The sequence below is a fragment of the Chaetodon trifascialis genome, chromosome 11 (assembly GCF_039877785.1).
Source record: "Chaetodon trifascialis isolate fChaTrf1 chromosome 11, fChaTrf1.hap1, whole genome shotgun sequence".
NCBI lineage: Eukaryota > Metazoa > Chordata > Actinopteri > Chaetodontiformes > Chaetodontidae > Chaetodon > Chaetodon trifascialis.
In genome coordinates, this window is record NC_092066.1 from 13,418,346 (window position 1) to 13,438,601 (window position 20,256).

At 46.9% G+C, this 20,256-nt stretch overlaps 1 protein-coding gene across 1 annotated transcript in view; it reads left to right on the forward strand.

Annotated features, from left to right (window-relative positions):
- The first annotated feature begins 227 nt into the window (after positions 1 to 227).
- The window catches only part of ptch2 (patched 2), a 28,217-nt gene continuing 8,188 nt past the window's right edge, over positions 228 to 20,256 (forward strand). The window contains exons 1-15 of the mRNA XM_070973326.1: positions 228 to 465; positions 2,005 to 2,197; positions 11,349 to 11,538; positions 11,642 to 11,711; positions 11,811 to 11,902; positions 14,323 to 14,431; positions 14,553 to 14,639; positions 14,760 to 14,878; positions 15,991 to 16,138; positions 17,377 to 17,508; positions 17,592 to 17,747; positions 17,869 to 17,961; positions 18,088 to 18,213; positions 19,032 to 19,419; positions 19,533 to 20,057. Coding sequence (XP_070829427.1) covers positions 319 to 465; positions 2,005 to 2,197; positions 11,349 to 11,538; positions 11,642 to 11,711; positions 11,811 to 11,902; positions 14,323 to 14,431; positions 14,553 to 14,639; positions 14,760 to 14,878; positions 15,991 to 16,138; positions 17,377 to 17,508; positions 17,592 to 17,747; positions 17,869 to 17,961; positions 18,088 to 18,213; positions 19,032 to 19,419; positions 19,533 to 20,057 — 2,575 coding nt within the window. The 5' untranslated portion in view covers positions 228 to 318. The remainder of the gene's footprint in view (positions 466 to 2,004; positions 2,198 to 11,348; positions 11,539 to 11,641; positions 11,712 to 11,810; positions 11,903 to 14,322; positions 14,432 to 14,552; positions 14,640 to 14,759; positions 14,879 to 15,990; positions 16,139 to 17,376; positions 17,509 to 17,591; positions 17,748 to 17,868; positions 17,962 to 18,087; positions 18,214 to 19,031; positions 19,420 to 19,532; positions 20,058 to 20,256) is intronic.

The following is a 20,256-nucleotide window of genomic DNA, read 5'->3' on the forward strand; positions in this document are numbered from 1 at the left end:
CATAGGCTACTACTACTACTACTACTACTACTACTACTACGGCTACTACTACAGCTACTACTACTCCTCTCTGAGACGTCGTTTCACAAACTATCGGGACGAATGAAGACTGAAGGATCTATACGGATTTCGGCGCATAATGTTGGGATGGAGTTTCGAGACTTGTTTGGCTCCAAGGAAGACTAGAAAACGTTCCCCTGACTTGTCGCCGGCGGTGCTGGATGCGCTCCCCGTCTATGTTGGATTATTGTCGCTTTTTCTGAACTCGCACCGATTCTCTGCCGCTTCGCTCAGCGCCCCGTTCACCCTCTTTGGACTATGGCCTCGGATCGCGGGGTCCCAGGGGCCGGCGTCTATGGAGATTTACCCCCGAGTTATACGCGCTCCCAGCCGCCTGCGAACCCAGACTTACTCCGGAGACCCAGCTACTGCCACGCTGCTTTCGCACTTAAACAGATCTCAAAGGTGACACAATGCTCGCAGTATAGTGCGGATGTACTATGAAGGCAGCTTTCATTCAGTCGGCAAATGTGAATGAAAAGCCTTCAGAGGCAGCTTTTCATTTAGCCGTTATCTAATCGGGAGTTGAGGGCGCATGTGGGAATGTAGGCTGAGGCAGCAGCTCCCTAACCGGGGTCCGGGGACCACCAGAGCTCCCCGAGGGAGTCCAGAGTGAAATCAAGAGTAGTTCAGTTTAACAGTTTATAACGACTATAGGGCTTTATATAGAGAACCTTGTACCTTATGTTTACCAGGACAAACCCTCATAGAAGTCTGAGCTTGCATGACATCTTGGGAGCCCACTGGAATAAAGTGATAACAAGCGTTTTCATATTTGGCAGCATGCTAACGTTGCTGTTTGTCTGAATGGGCACTTCATTCATTTTATTATTGTTGTTGTTGTTGTTGTTGTTGTTATTGTTTTAAAGCCACCGGGAGGGACTGAGCGTTTGTTCCCATCTCCCCGCCGTGTTGTGCGTGTGTTTTTGGCTTTGTGCAGGCAGCGGAGAGCGCACTGGCCCGGGGTCTGTTTGGAAATGTGGTGGGTCCTGTAAAGGAATTCACTGATTGAGTTTGATCTGACAAAGCATCTTTGGACCGCCCGGATGCTTGGACGTGTTTCAGCACTGCTGAGAGAAACCACAACACCAGTGCAATGTCCTCTGCAGCAGTGACATTTGTAGCGCCGGGACCGAATGGTTGGCCCTAATTTAAAGATTCTAACAGTGATGTTCACAAAATAGAGGAAAAAGATGTGCAATGTAAATGACTGCAGGGAATTAGATATCAGCTGGAACTCTTGCTTGCCTCCGGCTCATTCTCTTAGTATTTATCAGTTAAAAGCGATTGAACAAGGCTTCTGTTTAGTTTACTGCTAATATTCTGTTCAACAGCAGGACACATGTGGTGATAACTTGAAAGTAATGCAAACTCAGTAAAAGATCAGATTCATACAAGGCGTCTAATACAGAGGGACAGCTTCTTGATGAGACAGCATTGCTTTTCTCTGAAATTGCAGCTGTTGTTGTCACTGTTACTGTAGCTTTCATGAATTCATGGCCTTGATCTGCGTGGATGAAAATTGTGTTTTTTAAGCTCCTGTTTGTCTCTGTCTCTTGACTCTTTAAGTTATAACTTCCAGGATCCAGTTTCCCCTAAAAGCTTAACATTAGTACAAATTATTGCCACAGGTTTTAGCAGGAATATGACAGCTCGCTCAGGGTAGACAGCACTGGCATCAGTTAGCACCTTAACTTGTCACCATTTTATACAAATCTTGAATTCCAGAGAAAGACACCTCTCTCTGAATACAGATGCAGATGTTATCCAGTGTCTTGGATGTAAGTTGTGGCTCAGCTTTTGTCACACTAAGACACAGACAGAGGCACAAGCTGTGAAACTTGCCCCTTATTGACAGTTGTGCAATGCTGCGTTATTTATGTCTGGTAACATTGTAATAATAATACTATCCTTTTCTCGCCCTCCCTCCTGCTTCGAATCCAGGGGAAGGCGGTAGGTCAGAAAGCTCCTCTGTGGATCCGGGCGAGGTTCCAGGCCCTCCTGTTCTCTCTGGGCTGCCACATCCAGAGGCACTGTGGGAAGGTCCTCTTTATTGGACTCTTAGTATTCGGGGCTCTGTCTGTGGGACTCCGAGTCGCAGCCATCGAAACAGACATCGAACAGCTATGGGTGGAAGGTGAGTTGAATAAATCTCTGTTGATCTCATGGGTGTTTTTGTGAAGCAGCAACACAAGACGCACGCTGGTATTGATACCATTTCTCACGCTAATACATGACCCCTCGGTTAAGTAAGCCGTCATTCTGCGAGGTCGGTCCTATGCTTTTCTTTCTGCCCAGAACAGTCAGCTGAGAGTAATAGTACATTTTGATGAGCTTGTTTCCTTTCCCCGCTGGGTTTCACTGGAGTTTGAATGACAACAGTGGCTGGTGGGAAGATGCAGGGTGGCCATGTGAGTGTCATCCCAGTGCCATGGGAGGGCACTAGGTGCTCAGTGACTGACTGCTTGTCTGGCTGAAATCCTGACTTCAGCAGCAACAAGGAATAGGACTTGTGGGAGCTGCCCTGAAGTTGTTTGTCTGGATGAAAGCAGCTCGCAGATCAAGTGTTAGCTTCCTTGTGCACAGTAGTTCTGTTTCCTGTATATTGTGGATGCGTATATGTTGTGTTCTGCAAGCTCGGTGTTGTTTGCTCATGTCTGTTCATGTCTTAATAAGTTGCGGTTTACCTGAGAAACCCAAACACATTTGACAGGGCTGCATTACAATACTTTCCCTGTCATGCAGATACTATCTTCCACTTATCCAAAAAGCATGACTTTGTTTGCAGTTCTATGCCCCCCATCACCCCCACCCCACCCCACTCTGTGCATTTTAGATGTAGGTTATCTGTACATTTTCAGGGGTAGAAGCAGCTTTATTTGGTTTTTCACACTGGCCAAATTCCTTTTAAACCCCCAGGCTTTCAGTGCCGGGGCTGATCCCCGCAGCAGATGGACTGTGTGAATGGTTAGCCATCTTTGAGGGCTCTGACCCCTCCCCCCTCGGCTCCCTGTGTGGTCCCTAACTATTCTTGGATTCCATTCAACAAGAGGCAAGCAGGCAGGCAGGCAAGCAGGCACCACCTCCCTAAAACCCCCCTCCCTCCCTCCTTGTCCTCCTCCTCCTCCTCTCCTCACAAGAAGAAAAAATATAAGTGAATGCAGCTGAAGTTTACCCACCTGTTTTGCACACTCTAAAAGCGCTACAGCAGTTGGTGAATATAAACAGACTGTATGGGGTTTTTTAAGCCCACCATGTCACTAGAGGACGGGGACAGGCGGCTCCCGCAGGAGCCGTGTGGAGGCGTTGGAGAAATCCCACACTGCTGGTGTCAGGAGAAGTGTTTGGAGGCTGTTCGCCTCACTTGCACAGGAATTTAAATAAGCTCCTGTATCAGGCACAATTAATAAAACAACACAATCTCTGTAAATTGGTCGCTTGTGGTTGCGAAAGCCGGAGTTTGCGACAAAAGCCGGCAACAAGAGTTTGAATTTCCACAGTCTCCTTTTTCTTTGGTTTCATTCTGGTTAGTGTAAAGCTTCAGGATTACCTCTCGAGCTAATTGGCAGATCCATCTATTAAAGGAGATGTTTAGATGTTTGTGTGCCATTTGTTTTGCTGTTGGATTGAGAGAGTTGAACAGGGGGGGCTGAAAAGGAATGCTGTGCCTTTAAGAGGCCGTGGCTATGTTTCTAAAGTTTCTGCCTGCCTTGTTTCCACCAATAGCCCATTGACAAAGCTGCTAGGGCCTCAATGGAGAGTAAAGTGGTTCGGTAACAAGGAGAGGTTAGTTCTCCCTCTGTCTCTCTCTCTCTCTCTCTCTCTCTCTCTCTCTCTCACACACACACACACACACACACACACACACACACACAAATGCAGAACGCACACACACATGCACTATTGTACATAAGCCAGAAGAGGGAGGAATGATATGCTCTCTAATAAGACAGCTGATTTCATATTAAGGCACTGAAAATATTTTTCTACATTAGTTGTTAAGTTTTATTGGACTGTTTTTGTGTACGTATCTTAACTTGGAGGAAATTGAATTTCTAAATGCATAGCTGCAAGTCATTTCCCTCATATTCAAGTAATCTTAGGAAACAGCTCTTCCGGATTGCAGCATAAACAAAGCTCTCACACTTGCGTTCTAATTTGTTCAGAATAAACTAGCCGCGAATTCACACCGTATGTGTTAACACTGCCATCAGGGTGTCAGCTGTGTGAGTGTGTGTGTGTGTGTCAGTGTGTTAGGGGCATATGCTTCCCATCATATATTCATGCTAGAGGCTGCCCCCACACTACCCACGCACACACACTTGTCATCTTTGCCACCTTTGCTGCACGCAGCTTGCCGAGCCGTCGGCCTGCCCGCCTGAATTTCCTGACTGTCTGCCTGCGCTTTGTGTATGTCTGTTTATATTTCTACCTGTCTGTCTGCCTGCTCTGTGAAGTCAGGCCACCAGGGCTTTTTTAATTGCTTCCTCCCTCCTACAGCACCAAAACACTGTGAAGCAGAGCACAGCAGTGCAGTCTAGAGAGAGTACACAGGGAAAGACAGAGCAGGGAGGTCAATGAAGTTAGTACCTGTGTTCCCGAGCAAAAACACTTCCACTCTATCTTCTCTGTACTGACATGGCAGCCTTCACTCGTATCTTTTTGTTTGCCTTGAGGATTCTTGTGCAGTTGCACGGAGGACATGCAGCAAGAAAGTAAAAGGGTTAATCATGCCTTCAGTCCTCACACCTGTGTTGGTGAGAATAAAAGGCCCAGTATCAGGGTGTTTAGTCTGACAAGGGGATTAAGGACTATTTGTGGCTTACTGCTCAGTCACTGAGAGAATCTGAGGCAGACATCGCCCAACAAAATACCTGAAATTACTCACACAGGTCTTCTTTAGTGGCAACAGAGTCGGATATCCTTCTTGGAGAGCGGCTTTAGATCTGAGGGATGACACTGAATGGATGAACACCATGTGAAGATGTTTTCTTTATAATTTTAAAGCGTCTGAATCATATTATAGTTCTTCAATTCCCAAATTCCCATAATTTCACTCTAAATGCAGTTTGCATTCTGTAAACACACATTACGCTGTCCTATATGGTTTACGCTTATATAGCCTGCCCACCTTTGAGAGTGTGAAAGTTGGTGTTAGCTGGGCAACGTGTGACCCAGTCTATATTGTCCACAAGCAGAAAAGAGAGAGATCGTAAAAGATAGGTGCAGGAAGAAGAGAGGGATGAGAGGAGACAGTGGGGGATGGGGCAGGAACAGGGTGGAAGGTTTATGGCTAGCTGACACTTTTTTTTTTGCCCGTGTTTTCGCCTGTCTCACTTGAACAAACATGAAAAGCGTGAGACTGTCTCACCGTGAAGGACTCTGAGAGGGTGTGGAGTTTCTTGCTTAAGCTTGATTTGTTTTGTTTTTTTCTAAAATCTCATTTCTTTTTTGCAGTGTGTTTGGTGAATTGTTTTAGGCCCCAGCTCAGATTATTCCACTTTGCAAAGGCCCACTTGAAACGCTTGTTTTGGGAAAGAGTGGAAAGAAATGGCCTCCATGTAAAAGTGGTGATGTTTACTCTTAAATTAACTTAACTCATCCTTCTTGGCAAAGTTTGGGTGAGGCATGACAGACATGTACACATACTCAAGCTGTCCAAATACGAGTGCAGTGAGACAGGGCCTATCCGGATAGCAGGCGCACCACATGTCCCATAAAGAGGCCACGTAAAAAGAGGATAGGAAAGGGGGAGGCAAAGACCATACACAGTCCATATAGCATGAATGCACAGACACTGAAGTGCTAGCTTAGCCAGCTAGCAATGAAATCAGAAGGGCTTTTGCAGATATGAAGAGGCCACGAAACAGATTGATTAAAAGAGCAAGAAGGACGAGAGAAAACATGTCTGAGTTTGCGCAAATGAGCGAATGCACACGTGGGCATTTCTGTGTTTGGAGCAGTTTCTCTAAACAAACCTCAGAGCGGCACAGCAGGTAAATGCTATAATTCATCGGAGCGCACACAGCGCCCCAGTTCAGACAGAGAAAGGGAGCTCTATGAGGCATTATTGGAGGTGAATAGTGCGCGGTGGTGCCCCAGCTAGATAAATAAACTCCCAGCGCTCAGGGCCCAGGACCTCACTGGTAGAGAGAACAAACAAGACCAGAGTCAACCTGGGTCACTTCTAAATGTTTATTTCACCCCCCTTCCCGCCATCCTTCAATCCAAGTTTCCCTCATTCCATCCCCTTTTTCAGCATCCCCCCAACACACACACTCCTCAACAGTGAGACCAAGACCACCCCCCAACAAATAAACACAGATTGAGCAGCTATAGATACATGTGCATATGACAGACACATGGCTTTTTGCTTCCATGATACAGGGAACACACACGCTGCTCCCTACCTGTCTGTTTCAATGTAGAAAATGTAAAACATAAGTATTCATCACATAGGCTGAAGTTACAGCTACATTTGCAGTGATAACTCTAAACTGCCATTTTGGTGCCAAAGCTTTTATTAAAAAAAAAAAAAAAAAAAAAAGAGCACTGCACTGTCAGTCTTTGCAACACTGAATGCAATATACGGAGAAAGGCTGCAATGCGACTGAAAACAGGATAATGAAAACTCAATCAATATAGCGTGGCACCCTTTCTTCCCCAGCTGAAGAGCAACCTTTGTCTTTGGTCTGCGCGAAAATAAAGCGGCACCAGTCACCTTAGAGTTTGCACCATTTGCCTCTGTCTTTGCACCATGAAAGTATAAAAAGTAAAGGGAGAGGGAGACGGAGAGCGACTGAACATTTTCTTGGTACTTGGGAGGGAAAAAAGAAATGGTTCTCGGGCTCAATAAATTCATTTCTCGTCTGAATGAGACCAGCAACGTGGAAAAATTTTGCCTTTCAGGCTGGGATGAATGTATGTTTCAACCACACATTAAGCAGTATTAGCGGTCAGTGGAGTGTCTAATGTGACTATTTTTCACAGTGGCCAACTCTGCCCATGATTAGCATAATTAGCAGAGGCAAGCCTATACATATGGAAATAGAAAGTGCCTAAATGCCAACCCTGGTGGAAATTTATGTGTGGTGGCTAACACCACTGGCACATCTGAATAGAATGTAAGTGAAACTGATTTTTCATGTTGTTTTCGCTGTTTTATACTGTTTTTAAGGTGTGATCTCAGGGTGCTTGTTTCTCATGATGATGGGAGCTGCAACATACACACACTGAAACTGATCATTTTTGTTTTCTCGTGTTCACACATTAATTAGGATTTTCTCCCCCTAAAATAATACAGCTGTCTTTGACAATTAATGAACAGATACAGCGTGCGTGTGAAGACAAAAACACACACACACAAGCATACTCGCACACACACGCGCACACACACTGTATTTCTATAGGTAAGATACCAAAGTGCCAGCTTCTCTTTCTTGCCCCCAGCCTCACCCTCCCACAGCCAACTCTGGCATTGTTTTACAGGCTGGGAAAGTTTTGGTCCATTTGCTTTTGTTGTGAAAAAATGCTCCCTCTTTATTTTATTCCGCTGTTTGTTGGGAAACATCTGAAAGAAATTGAAGGGTTGAATGACAAAAGGGTCTGCATTCAGTCTTGAGCCGCTGTACTGAAGGATTGTATGGAGGAAAGGCCCATCTGCTGGGGGCAGCCTGCTTTAGGCGGTGCCCTGGCTAGGGAATGCCATAGGGCAGGGCCGGGCTGAGGACCCAAAGTGGGGCACAGTCCTGATTCTGGTGGGTCCACATGTGACAAAAGGACCAAGATGTTTGATGGGTGCCAGGGCAAGAGAATGAGTTTCTCAATTGGCTCTTTTGCTGAAAATCAAAAGAGATAAAAGACCTCTATTGGAGTGAGAAAAACTAAATGATGGATAGAGGACGGCAGCCAAGGGATAGCTTTCTGTCTCTTTTCATATTGTTGCGACTCTGTGGTGGTCACAACCCTCTTTCCCTTAAATCTATTTTTTATGAAAGGAGGTTCTGTATGGAAATGTTTTTCCATTTCTCTTTGAGTGGTCATGCTGTGGGAATCAGAAAAAGGTAACTTCCAACGTGTTACATAGCAGGTAAAAGTGTATATGTCACTTTCAACTCTCTTCGTCTAGGGTCTTCCTCCATAGCAGCGTGGGGCCTTTCAGAGGCCCCCTAATCCAGCTAATCTACCACACTGAACTTTGAAGGTGGCCTGGTCTGACCTAGCATGGCCTGGAACTGGGACTAGGCCTGTAAGCCAGGAAACCAGAATAGAATAGAACAGAATAGAATAGAATTGAATACATTTGAAACACAGCACTTTAAAGGTGGCCTTGCCTCTGTCCGAGAAGCCAGATGTGAGAAGCCACACATAATTTACCGAGTTAGGGGATTCTGGGTGTTCGGCTTCTGGGGATGGAAGGGTCAGGTGGAGAGGAAATGACTGAGGTTGGTGGAGACAGGGTCCAGTGTTTATACCGGTGTGCACACACACGCGCGCACACACAGAGTTACACACTGATACAAACCTTATATTTGTACACCCACGGCCATGAAACCATGTCAGTGCTTGTTATGACATTTTTCATTTGCTTTTCACTTTCCCAGTGTTGTAACTGTTGTGAAAGTGCTTTTAGTGGTGAAGCTAGTAAATGAATTCACATGTTGAACCCAACAGAGCAGAGTTGTTTGCTAAAATTTGTAAGATGGTGGTTCAGTTTCTCGAAAACACCCAAAGACAGAAATGCGGATGTGATTTAGATGGAGTTGTGATCATTTGTGATCATTTCTCTCTTTTTTCCCTATTTTTCATTTCATCACGTTGCCAAACACGGACTAATAATTCATGTTAGAAGATTGCTCGTGTAATAAAATTACCAGCCGCTGGGGTGTTGAAACCCCAACTTCCACGCTCAAAGGCGCTTTCTTCCCAGGGTGGGAAAATTTCCGGGAACTGTCTCTTTAAGGCTGTGTGGAGCGCAGGCTGAGGGCAGGGAGAGGGTAGGGGGGATTGAAAGAGAGTGAGAAAGAGGAAGAAGGAGAAAAGGAAAAAGAGGGAGGAAAAGGAGAAGAGAGAGCAGATAGAGAAGAAAGACAGACAAGAAAGAGCAGCACGGGGTTCCTTCTGGAGCGAGCGGTGAACTGAGCAGAGTTGAGCCGAGCAGAGGAGCTGCGAAGCTCAGAGTTGGGTGGTTGGGGCCGGACCAGGGGTTGAGGAGAGAAGGCGAGAAAGAGAGAGAGAAGAGAGGACTGACTGCCTGGGTGGTCCAGATGGGAGGAACGAGACACAAATAGCTATAATTTACTTCAGGAGGCCTGTAATTACAGAGCCAGAGTCTCTCCGAGCCACCCAGTTCCTGTTGGGATCAAAACCCCACACTGCAGAGGTTAACATACGAAATGTCAAAAAAGGTTTAACAGATGTCAAAGAGGTCCGCGAACGGAAAGGGTTTCATTTGGTAGTAGCCTTTTTTGATTGGAAATCTGTGTGGCAAGGAAACTGAGCGCAGTCGTGGGCAACTCAAGTGAAAACTGTTTAATAAAAGTCAAATAAACTCAAAGAAGCAGCACTCTTTAAAAACAATGGTCTCCAAAAGTCTTGAGGAAATGACCCTACATTGTTTTTGTTGTGGTTCCCTCGGAATAAAAGCTTTATAAAAACTTGTCGACTTTAAAGATTTTGTAGGACCAGATGTGCGAAGGATATCCAACAAGAACATGTCCCATTTTGAGTTTTCCTCTTTCCTTCTGGGATGCAACAAGCCAGACGCTTTCTTAAAAAAAGTCACCCTTGACGGCAAATAAACGAGGTGACCTTATATTCTCAAGCCCCTGCGTAGGTAATTAAAGCCTTGAAAGCGAAGCCTAGAAATATTGGACTGCGTCTCCAAGGCCCAGAGTTTCTAACCTGATCTCACACTTTCGCGGCGTAGGCTGAATAGTTTGTTTTTTCTTTTCTCCACATCAATTATAGGAGCCTGCTCCGGGCTGGGGGAGGTGCAAGAGAGCGTGGGGGAAAGAGAGAGAGAGAGAGAGAGAAAAAGAAAGAAAGAGAGAGAGAGGGAGACAGATGGAGAGAAAGACAGAGGCAGGAGCTGTTAGGAGGGTGAGAGGAATAGACGCAGGAAGGATCGAGTGCAGCGACGGGAAAGTGAGTAAAAGAGTGACGAGAGTTAGAATTAAGAAGGAGGTAGCCCTTGTTTCCAAACCCCTCCAACCACCACAACCTCCCCCCCACCTCTCCCCCTCCCTCCATCTCTTTCTCTCTCTGGGGTTGTCATGTAGTGGGACAGCGAGAGGGGCAGACGGGCCCTCTGTGATCCAGCGCGGCATGTTTCATGTCCACTTGGCACAGGCACAGATCCCCCAGGCTGGCAAACTCTTTTCAGGGCAACCTCCTGTAATTAGGGGGCTGGAGTCTACCGCACAGCACAACATAGCTCTCTCTCCCTCTGTTTTTTTTTTCATCCTCTTTCTATCTCTTTTATGTCCGTCACCGCCACTGACGTCCATATTTATCTCTCCTTGAATCTATTTACCTTGCTTTATCTACTCGTATCTCCAAGTTCTTTGATGTCTTCAGTTCCCAACTTCTGTGTGCCATATCACCGCCACTGCCTCTTGCTCTTCCGCCCTTTCCAGCTCTTCTCTTCACTTTGAAACAAAGCGTAGTTACGGTCAACTTATTTTTACCTAAACTCCCTCACAGGTGGACACAGTCTATAAAAATTAACAATGGTGAGTCAATAACTCGTCGTGATCTTTTATCGCGCGTTCAAATTCTCTTTGTCGACACATATCTGCTGGCCCGAGAAGACTGGCAGAGGGTTCTGGGGCATCAGAAGGCTGGTTTTCTGAACTAACAGGGCACATCTGTTTCACAGAAGGAGCCAATGAGAAGCTGTATTACTCATTTCTCTTGGCCAGACACTGGCTCGTGTGAAGTGCCTTCAAAACCAACACTGGCGAGGGCCAAGGGCGTTGGTCGATATATGTGTGTGTTCTTGTGTAAGTGTGTGTGCATATATACACACACACAACCCACTTTGTTATAGGATCCAAATGTGTCTGTGCTTTAAAGAAATTCTGTGCTAATATATGAATATACAGTATCTATCTATCTATCTATCTATCTATCTATCTATCTATCTATCTATCTATCTATCTATCTATCTATCTATCTATCTATCTATCTATCTATCTATCTATCTATCTATCTATCTATCTATCTATCTATCTATCTATCTATCTATCTAAGCAGTATTAATTTATCCTTTATCCTTTGTTTTCTAGCTGGCAGTCGGGTGAGCACGGAGCTTCGCTACACCAGGGAGAAGCAGGGAGAGGAGTCAGTATTTACCTCACAGATGCTTATCCAGACCCCCAAAGAAGAGGGCACCAACATTCTTACCCAGGAGGCTTTGCTGGTTCACATGGAAGCCGCCCTGTCCGCCAGTAAGGTCCAGGTGTCACTGTTTGGAAAGTAAGTGGACCGCGGACACGTGACGTGAAAACGCTTCTTGTGCTCACAACATCAAAAGCTGTAGATCATTAATCATTACTGATTATGGTTTTCTCTCTTGCAGATCGTGGGATCTTAACAAAATATGCTATAAATCAGGAGTCCCCATTATAGAAAATGTCATGATTGAAAGGGTAAGTCCACTACAAATTGATTTTTCAGTCCCATGCTTTCATGTGTCCCCTCTGATTTGTGATGTTTAGTCATGCGTCCTTTCTATTTCCTGATCCCAGATGATTGACAAGCTATTCCCCTGTATGATAATCACTCCATTGGACTGTTTTTGGGAAGGGGCCAAACTACAAGGAGGCTCCGCCTATTTACCGTAAGTCTTGGAATATTTGACACAACACTTTTTTCTTGCATATTAAAACATTTCATAGAAAGTCTTGGCTCTCCCTTTGCTGTCATTGCTTCCATCTGAGTCGCGTTGGAGACTTTTGGAGGGGTCTGTAACTTTTAACACATGCTCGATGGAGACATACAGTTGGTCTTTCAGTAGTCTGTCAGTGGGTGCTGTGACTGACAGCAGCGGTCAGTAATAGAGTTCTTTTAGGGCCCAGAGAAGGACCGGAGGGGGGTGTCCTGACAGAGAAAAGCAAGCAAGGGAGGGATGGAGAGAGAGAGGAGATGGCTGCAGCAGCAACTGGGTGGTGGGTTGGTAGAACGGAGGGCGGGGAGGTGGCGGCGGCGGCGGTGGTGGTGGTGGTGGTGGCAGGGGAGCCCTTTGGGTCAGACAATGGTAAGCATTCTTTCAGTTTACGAGTGAGTGTCCATCAGTGCAGGGGCCCCGGAGGAGGGAGGGGGGCCGGCTTTGTCAGCTCACGGCTAACACTCGGCATTCTCATGGTAATGCCCGGGCTCCCAGCTCCTGAGTTGTCCAACAAATAAAATGGGCAGCATTCAAGCCTCAAGTCCCTCGAGAAAGACAGAGAGAGGCTACAAGACGGTTAACAGTGGAGTCGGGGCGTATTTGGGCATTTGCGGATTCAGGGTTTTTTTTCTCTCCTTTTTCGGGACAAAGTTCTCTTGAGAAATTGAGTCACTCAAAGAGGGTTTTTTTTTTTTTTTGTCGTCAGAAGTGATATTTCAATTGAGTCCTTAGTTTATAAAAGATAGTTTAGATCATAGCAGATGTTTCTTTGCAAACAAATTATTTGTTTATATTTCTATCCAGAGCTGACAGCAGCGTGTTGCATGACAAGCCAGCACACACAGAAACAAACACAAGTTTCCCATCCTTAGCATCTCCCAGTTGGCTTGTGTGAAAGCAGAGCGACAGAGAGGGAGAAGGAGCTCTTTGATGATTCACACGTCGTCCAAGTTTTCCTGTAAATCACACAAAGTGCTCAGCATCTGTTGTTATTTATTCAGTGTTTTTTACTCCGTTGTTTTTTGTTTTGTTTTTTTTTTTCCATGTGGAGCTGTAAAGGGGAACTCGCGGTGGTCACTGAGGCCTGTGTCCCCCGAGTCAGCTTCCGCTTCACTTCAGCTCTGGTTTTAAATGCAAAAAAAAGAGAGAGAGAGAGTGAGATAGAGAGAGAGAAAGGGGAAGAGGGAGTGAGGCAGATTGGGGAAAGAGAGTGAGGAAGAGTGAGTGAGTGAGAGAGAGAAAAAACTTGGGAGAACAAAGAGCAGCAATCTATGAAAAAACAAAAGGGCCCAGGCCCAGTTCACTCAAGCAAAAACTAGCTGATAAAGGAGTGTGTCTTTGCAAGCAGCAGCAAAAAGGGACCCTGGTATGTGGGAATAGGAGAGGAGCTCTCTTCATAAGCCATTGGAAGGAGATTGGGCCCAAAGTTGAGATACTTTGAGATTCTTTTATTCCCTCTCATTCTGTCTGTCTTCTTTCTTACTTTGTCTCCACCCAAAGTGTTTTCTTGCACGGGATCACTAAAACTTGCCTAAAAAAATGCCATGTGTGGATAGGAAACATTTCTTCCTTGGTGACTTAAACCATCATTTTTATCGTTGGGGTAGTGCAGTGTTTCTCAATTCCAGTCCTCGGGCCCCCCTGCCCTGCATGTTTTAGATGTTTCCTGCTTCAACACACCTGATTCAAATGAGTGGCTCGTTATCAGGCCACTGCAGAGCTTGATGACGAGCCGATCATTTGAATCAGGTGTGGTGGAGGAGGGAAACGTCTAAAACATGCAGGGCAGGGGGGTCCGAGGACCGGAATTGAGAAACGCTGGGGTAGTGTATATAAAGGTCTAACTTTAAGCAGATATTTCATAAAGAGAAGGAGGATGGTGGTACAGGTGAGGCTCATCAGACAACTAACAGAGTGAGAATTCCCCCTTTGCCTCTCCTTTCATTCCTCACCTACAGTATTCCACTCCCATCCATCCTCCCAGCCTCTCCCCTTCCCTCCCTCCTTATCAAGATGTTTGGGAGGCAGAGGTAATCGTTATGACTCAGTGCAGGACATTGAGGAATGGAAGTGAGCAGGCAGCCACCGTGCCTTTTCCCCAGGCATTGTGGCAGCGTGAAACAGGATAATAAACGCTATTTTATCCTGTATCTGCAGCTAGCCTCCTGCATAGCCCGGCACCATGAGGGAGAGAGTATTAAACTGAGTTGAAAGAATCATAGTTTTTCTGCTTGCAGTGAAGATTAGCAGGAATGCAAAGCCACGGAGCCTTGCAGGCACAATGTGATAAAAGTTATTTTACAGTTTTGTCTTTAAGTTCTTGTCAAATGTGTTCGGGCTGAGGTTCCTCATAATGTGTCTTTGCTCTGCAGGGGTATGCCAGATATCCAGTGGATGAATCTAGATCCAGTCAAGCTGATGGAGGAGCTGAGTCAGTTCACTTCACTGGAAGGATTCAAGGAGATGTTAGACAAAGCCCAGGTGGGACACACAAAAACACACAGATTTACTGAATGAAAGGTTTACTTACACGAGCAATTAGTTACTCATCTAGTTTGTTTCCCTTCAATATACTGAGACTTTTGTAACATTGATTCCTTAGGTGGGACATGCCTACATGAACAGGCCATGTCTAGACACATCAGACCCTGACTGCCCGCTCAGTGCACCCAACAAGGAGCAAGGAGAGGTAAACCCACAGTTCAGTCAGTATGTACAACAAGGAGCTACAGGTAGATGAAGGTAGCGCTCAGAACTGAGTCCTAACATATGTCTGTGTTTTTCCATCTGTACCTGCTCGTCCATTCAGAGTCCTGACATTGCTGGGCGTCTCCAGGGTGGTTGCCATGGTTTCAGCCGGAAGTTCATGCACTGGCAGGAGGAGCTGATCCTGGGGGGGCGGATCAACAGCCAGGATACTCTGCTGAGGTGTGTGTTTGTTAAAATGTCCATCAAATGTTCCTGTCCTATGAGCAAAGCGGAGGTAAATTAAAAGGGCTTTCAGTAAATGAGAAGCAAACATAAAACATAAAAACAGCAGGTGATGAAAAGAATCAAAGCAGGTTGTCCTCTGAGTAGCAGCCAGGGTATAGCTGTTTGTCGTGAAATAGGGGTGTGTGTGTGTGTGTGTGTGTGTGTGTGTGTGTGTGTGTGTGTGTGTGTGTGTGTGTGTGTGTGTGTGTGTGTGTGTGTGTGTGTGTGTGTGTGTGTGTGTGTGTGTGTGTGTGTGAGAGATCACTGCTAGCTGAGCAGGCAACCAGTCAGCCCATCAGCTTGTGAGCCGCTGTGACTGTGGAATCTGTGTAACCCCCAATAACCCAACAGACACATGCTAGGAATGCCTTGTTCCGAGAGGGATCGGTTTCCTGCATGACCCCGTTCCAGGATAGGCCAATTAAAGATGATTGACAGTCACATAAAGCCCCCCGTCCACCCTATTACACGTTTGTTGTGTAAGGGACCAAAGAAGAAGATGATATAGATTGGGGGGGGGGGGGTTTAAAAGAATGGCAATACAAATGGAATGACAGCACTGGGCCGGAGCCCAGATCATGACCCACACCGGCCCAACAGGGCCTTGAATTAAAGAGGATTCCAGTCCCATCTGCAAGAGCCACACTTATTCTGGGACGTGATTTATGATCATTTCTTTCACATTTTGAGTAGCACCGCTGCTCGCAGCGGCTGTGCCAAGAAAACCTGAGGACATCTGGGAGCGCAGCCGAGAGACCGACAGACAGACAGGCAGACTAGATAACACCTGCTTTTGGCTGTTTATACTGGCAGACAGAGAGGCAGGCGGGCAAATCCTAGAAGACACGGCACCTGCCTTTAGCCGTTCACAGAAAGGCATGTCCCTGTGTCGGTGAGGGGATACCAAGAACATCTAAACAGTCTGACTGGATGATTTTTAATGTGTTAGTTGTGAGATGGATGATGCAATTGAGGTTTCAACTCAGCTCAGCACCCAATAAAGCATGTTTGCAGGGGCAGCCAGACGTCTCTGATGTGTCCTAAGCTTACATTTGTGTGTTTTACAGTGCGGAGGCTCTCCAAACCATGTTCCTGTTGATGAGTCCTAAGCAGCTGTACGAGCACTTTAAAGACGACTACGAGATCCACGACATAAACTGGAATGAGGAAAAGGCTACCGCCATCCTCGAGTCGTGGCAGAGGAAGTTTGTGGAGGTGCGAACACACGCGCACACGCACACATTGCATGTGTATTCAAATGCACAGACGGATAAAATGAATTCAGACATAAAGCTGGACAGAAGTACAGATTTCTATTGTAGCCACCAAGAAGAAGGAGCAGGAGGAGAAAAAGGAGGAGGCATTTCCTTGCAGTCTTGTTTTGCTTTGCTCTCACACACACACATACACACACACACACACACACACACACACACACACACACACACACACACACACACACACACACACACACACACACTGCATGGGACTTACTCTTCTGTGTCTGAATTCCATCAGTCTTCAGCTCCCTTGTAAAGCGAATCACAGGGCAGACCAGGGCAGTAGGTGTGTGTGTGTGTGTGTGTGTGTGTGTGTGTGTGTGTGTGTGTGTGTGTGTGTGTGTGTGTGTGTGTGTGTGTGTGTGTGTGTGTGTGTGTGTGTGTGTGTGTGTGTGTGTGTGTGTGTGTGTGTGGTAGGCCAGCCATCTCTCTCTGTCAGAGCCCTAGTTATAGGAACAAGCTGTTGCTGTGATAGCTGACACCCACCACGGTGAGGGTAAGGAGAGAGGGAGGAAAGGAGGGAGAGACATGTGCTAGGGAGGAAGGGTAGCAAACTCAAAACGTAAACTGACAGAGATGCGACACCTCGTCCTGACGCATTAAAGAACAAGAACAATCAGAACAGATTGAGATTGCGGATGATGGCTGAATGTGGGCAGGCAAACGGCTTTGGGGAGCTTCGGTCCACCCATGGCACAGGGTGGAGAGGGGAGCCTCCTGCAGGCCATGTGATCCCATCCCTTTCACCTTTGACCTAACAACCTCTGGCATCTGTGCTCATTACTCCTCAGTTGTCATACATGCACACTCACTCACACACATGCTAGCACATGTAAAAACACACACATTCACACTCACTTTCACGCACATTTCAAAGGCACAGGGCGTTCTTTCTGTGAGAGGGCCCTAAAATACGAGGGTGGGAAGCATGTTTTCAAGTGCAGCTTGTGTTCCTCAGCATTTCAGCCTCTCGGAGGTATTGCAGGACATGTAACTATTACTCCAGTTCTTTCAGCATCGTTCTTTTGTATTGTCGATCATCTTGTGTAGATAATGCGCAGAAAAATTTATATTTTGGTGTGTTTTCCTCTTTTATGGATGGCAAATTCCACCTGGAGTTGCTGCAAATATTTAGCTGGACTCATTGATGATTAATTGATCTTTGTCCCTCAGGTGGTCCACCAGAGTATCCCAGACAACTCCAGCCAGTCCATCCACGCTTTCTCCACCACCACCCTCAATGACATCATGAAGTCCTTCTCTGATGTCAGCGTGATCAGGGTGGCCGGCGGATACCTGCTCATGGTGAGCATAATGATGGGTTTAAGTCAATCGATGAGTGTGACACTTTACTGTGGATTAACTAATACTTAATGTCTTCTCTCTAGCTGGCCTATGCTTGTGTGACCATGCTAAGGTGGGACTGTGCCAAGTCCCAGGGGGCTGTTGGGCTGGCCGGGGTGCTGCTAGTGGCTCTGTCGGTGGCTGCAGGACTGGGTCTGTGCTCCCTGCTTGGCCTCTCCTTCAATGCTGCCACCACACAGGTACAACACAAAGGAAGCTACTTACATTCACTTTATTACATTAAAGATGTCTTTCTTTGATTAAATGGCCATTTTGATGTTGCACACTTCAAATGTTCATTCTGACCCTTTCCCATCCCAGGTGCTTCCCTTCTTGGCACTAGGGATTGGTGTGGATGACATGTTTCTGTTGGCTCACTCCTTCACAGAGGCTGGAAGTAACATCCCCTTTAAGGTACCTTTAAGACACTCCTCTCCTCTCCTCTCCTCTCCTCTCCTCTCCTCTCCTCTCCTCTCCTCTCCTCTCCTCTCCTCTCCTCTCCTCCTCTGAACGCTGTTTGTGTGTGTTTGTGTGTTAAAGGAGCGGACAGGAGACTGTTTGCGTCGCACCGGCACCAGTGTTGCTCTGACTTCCATCAACAACATGATCGCATTCTTTATGGCCGCTCTCGTGCCCATTCCTGCCTTGCGAGCGTTCTCTTTGCAGGTATGTTTTGCACACACGCACAGCCTCACAAGCATGCGCACAGACATAAACACACGTACAGAAACGCACACCGAGAGGCCCAAGGCTCCTTTGAAAATGAAAGAGATAACTTAAGAGAGGTGACACTTATTCAGAGCGAGGAAAGTCTTTGTTCCCAGTTTTATTGCTGCCGCACCTACAAGGCCAACATTTTTTTTCTGTGTGCGTGTCTCTGCATGTGTGTATATGTGCGTGTGCGTGTGTGTAATGGGAAATAATCAGAGCAAAGAGGGTGATGAACAGACAGAGAGAGACAGACAGAGGGAGAAAGAGTGGGAGAGGGAGGGAGGAGTGGATCAGTATATCACTGGCCCGTCAAGGCGGTTTGCTCTGATCTGTCACTAACTGTGGGTGGTCTGAAACACACAAGCACGCACACATATACACACATGAACGTACACACACTGGAAACCACAGCCAGTTAGAATGTCAGCTTCAGGGGCTGGGGTGAGTGAAGGGTGATGGTTTTGCTCAGGCTCGCAACATATATATTCCCTCCCTGCTCCTTTCTCTCAGTCTTTCTCGTAGTTCTTTTATTCTGGCACTCTTTTCTTTCTTTTCTCTCTCTGTCTCTCCCTCCCTCTCCCCGTCTGGCTCGCTTAGTATTCCTGGCTGGTGATTTAGAGTAAGGCTTTTCTTTACTTTCTAGGCTGTGGTCTGACATACTAAAGAAAAAAGGGAGCCCTGACTCTCCCCAGCTGGGGTAGGGTGTCTGTAATTTCACATACTCTTCTCTGTCTTTTCTCACGTTGTTTTTCTCTCTGTATTTCTCCCCCTAGGCGGCCATTGTGGTCGTGTTTAACTTCGCCATGGTGCTGCTCATCTTCCCTGCCATCCTCAGTTTGGACCTCCACCGGCGCGAGGACAAGCGCTTGGATGTCCTCTGCTGCCTGTACAGCCCCTGCTCCGACCGCGTCATCCACCTCTCTCCACATGAGCTGTCAGATGCTGGAGAGCAGCCACACACGCCTACAACGCCCACGGCGCACACGCACCAGTACGCGGCGGGGTCGACAATCACCACCAGCACCCAAATCACCACCACAGTGCAGGCGTTCACGCAGTGTGACGCAGCGGGCCAGCATATCGTCACCATCCTACCACCTACCTCACAGATCTCCACCAGCCCGCCGTCCATCATCGTCTGCCCCACTTCACAGCCTCAAGGTAAATAAAGTACATTCAGCCTCTGACAATTTTCTTTAAAGCATCCGCTAAAGCTTTTCAAGTAAACCATGAAGCCAAGACACCAATTTGCTGTTTATTCTCCCCTCCCCTAGCCATCACACCTTCCCCCACCACCACCTCTGTACCAGACCCCTATGGCTCCCAGCTCTTCACCCCTACCTCCAGCTCCACACGGGACCTCCTAGCCCAGGTGGAGGATTCCAAATCGGGAAAGAAGTGCGTCCCTCTCCCCTTCCTGCACTGGAACCTGTCCAGCTTCGCCAGGGAGAAATACGCCCCTCTGCTCCTCAAACCCAAAAGCAAAGCCATTGTGGTGGTTCTCTTTCTGGGCCTCCTGGGCCTCAGCCTGTATGGGACCACCATGGTGCACGACGGCCTCTACCTTACCGACATTGTGCCACGCGACACCAAGGAGTACGATTTCATCGACGCCCAGTTCAAGTATTTCTCCTTCTACAACATGTACCTGGTGACCATGGATGGATTTGATTACGCACGGTCGCAGAGGCTGCTGATCCAGCTGCACAACGCCTTCAACTCTGTTAAATACGTGGTCAGAGACAGTGACAGCAAACTGCCCCGCATGTGGCTGCACTACTTCCAGGACTGGCTCAGAGGTACAAAGTCAGGCTCAGTAATGTTATTTCTTGGAGTGAGTCAAGTAATAAGCCAGCGTCTGTCCCCTGGGGGCTTTGATAATGACATCAGAATGCAGTAGATGGTGCAATAGGTTTTTTCAGGTGTGCTTTTTTACTAAGGACAGGAGTGAATGAATGGGTGTGTGTGTGTGTGTGTGTGTCTGTGTGTGCGCGCAGG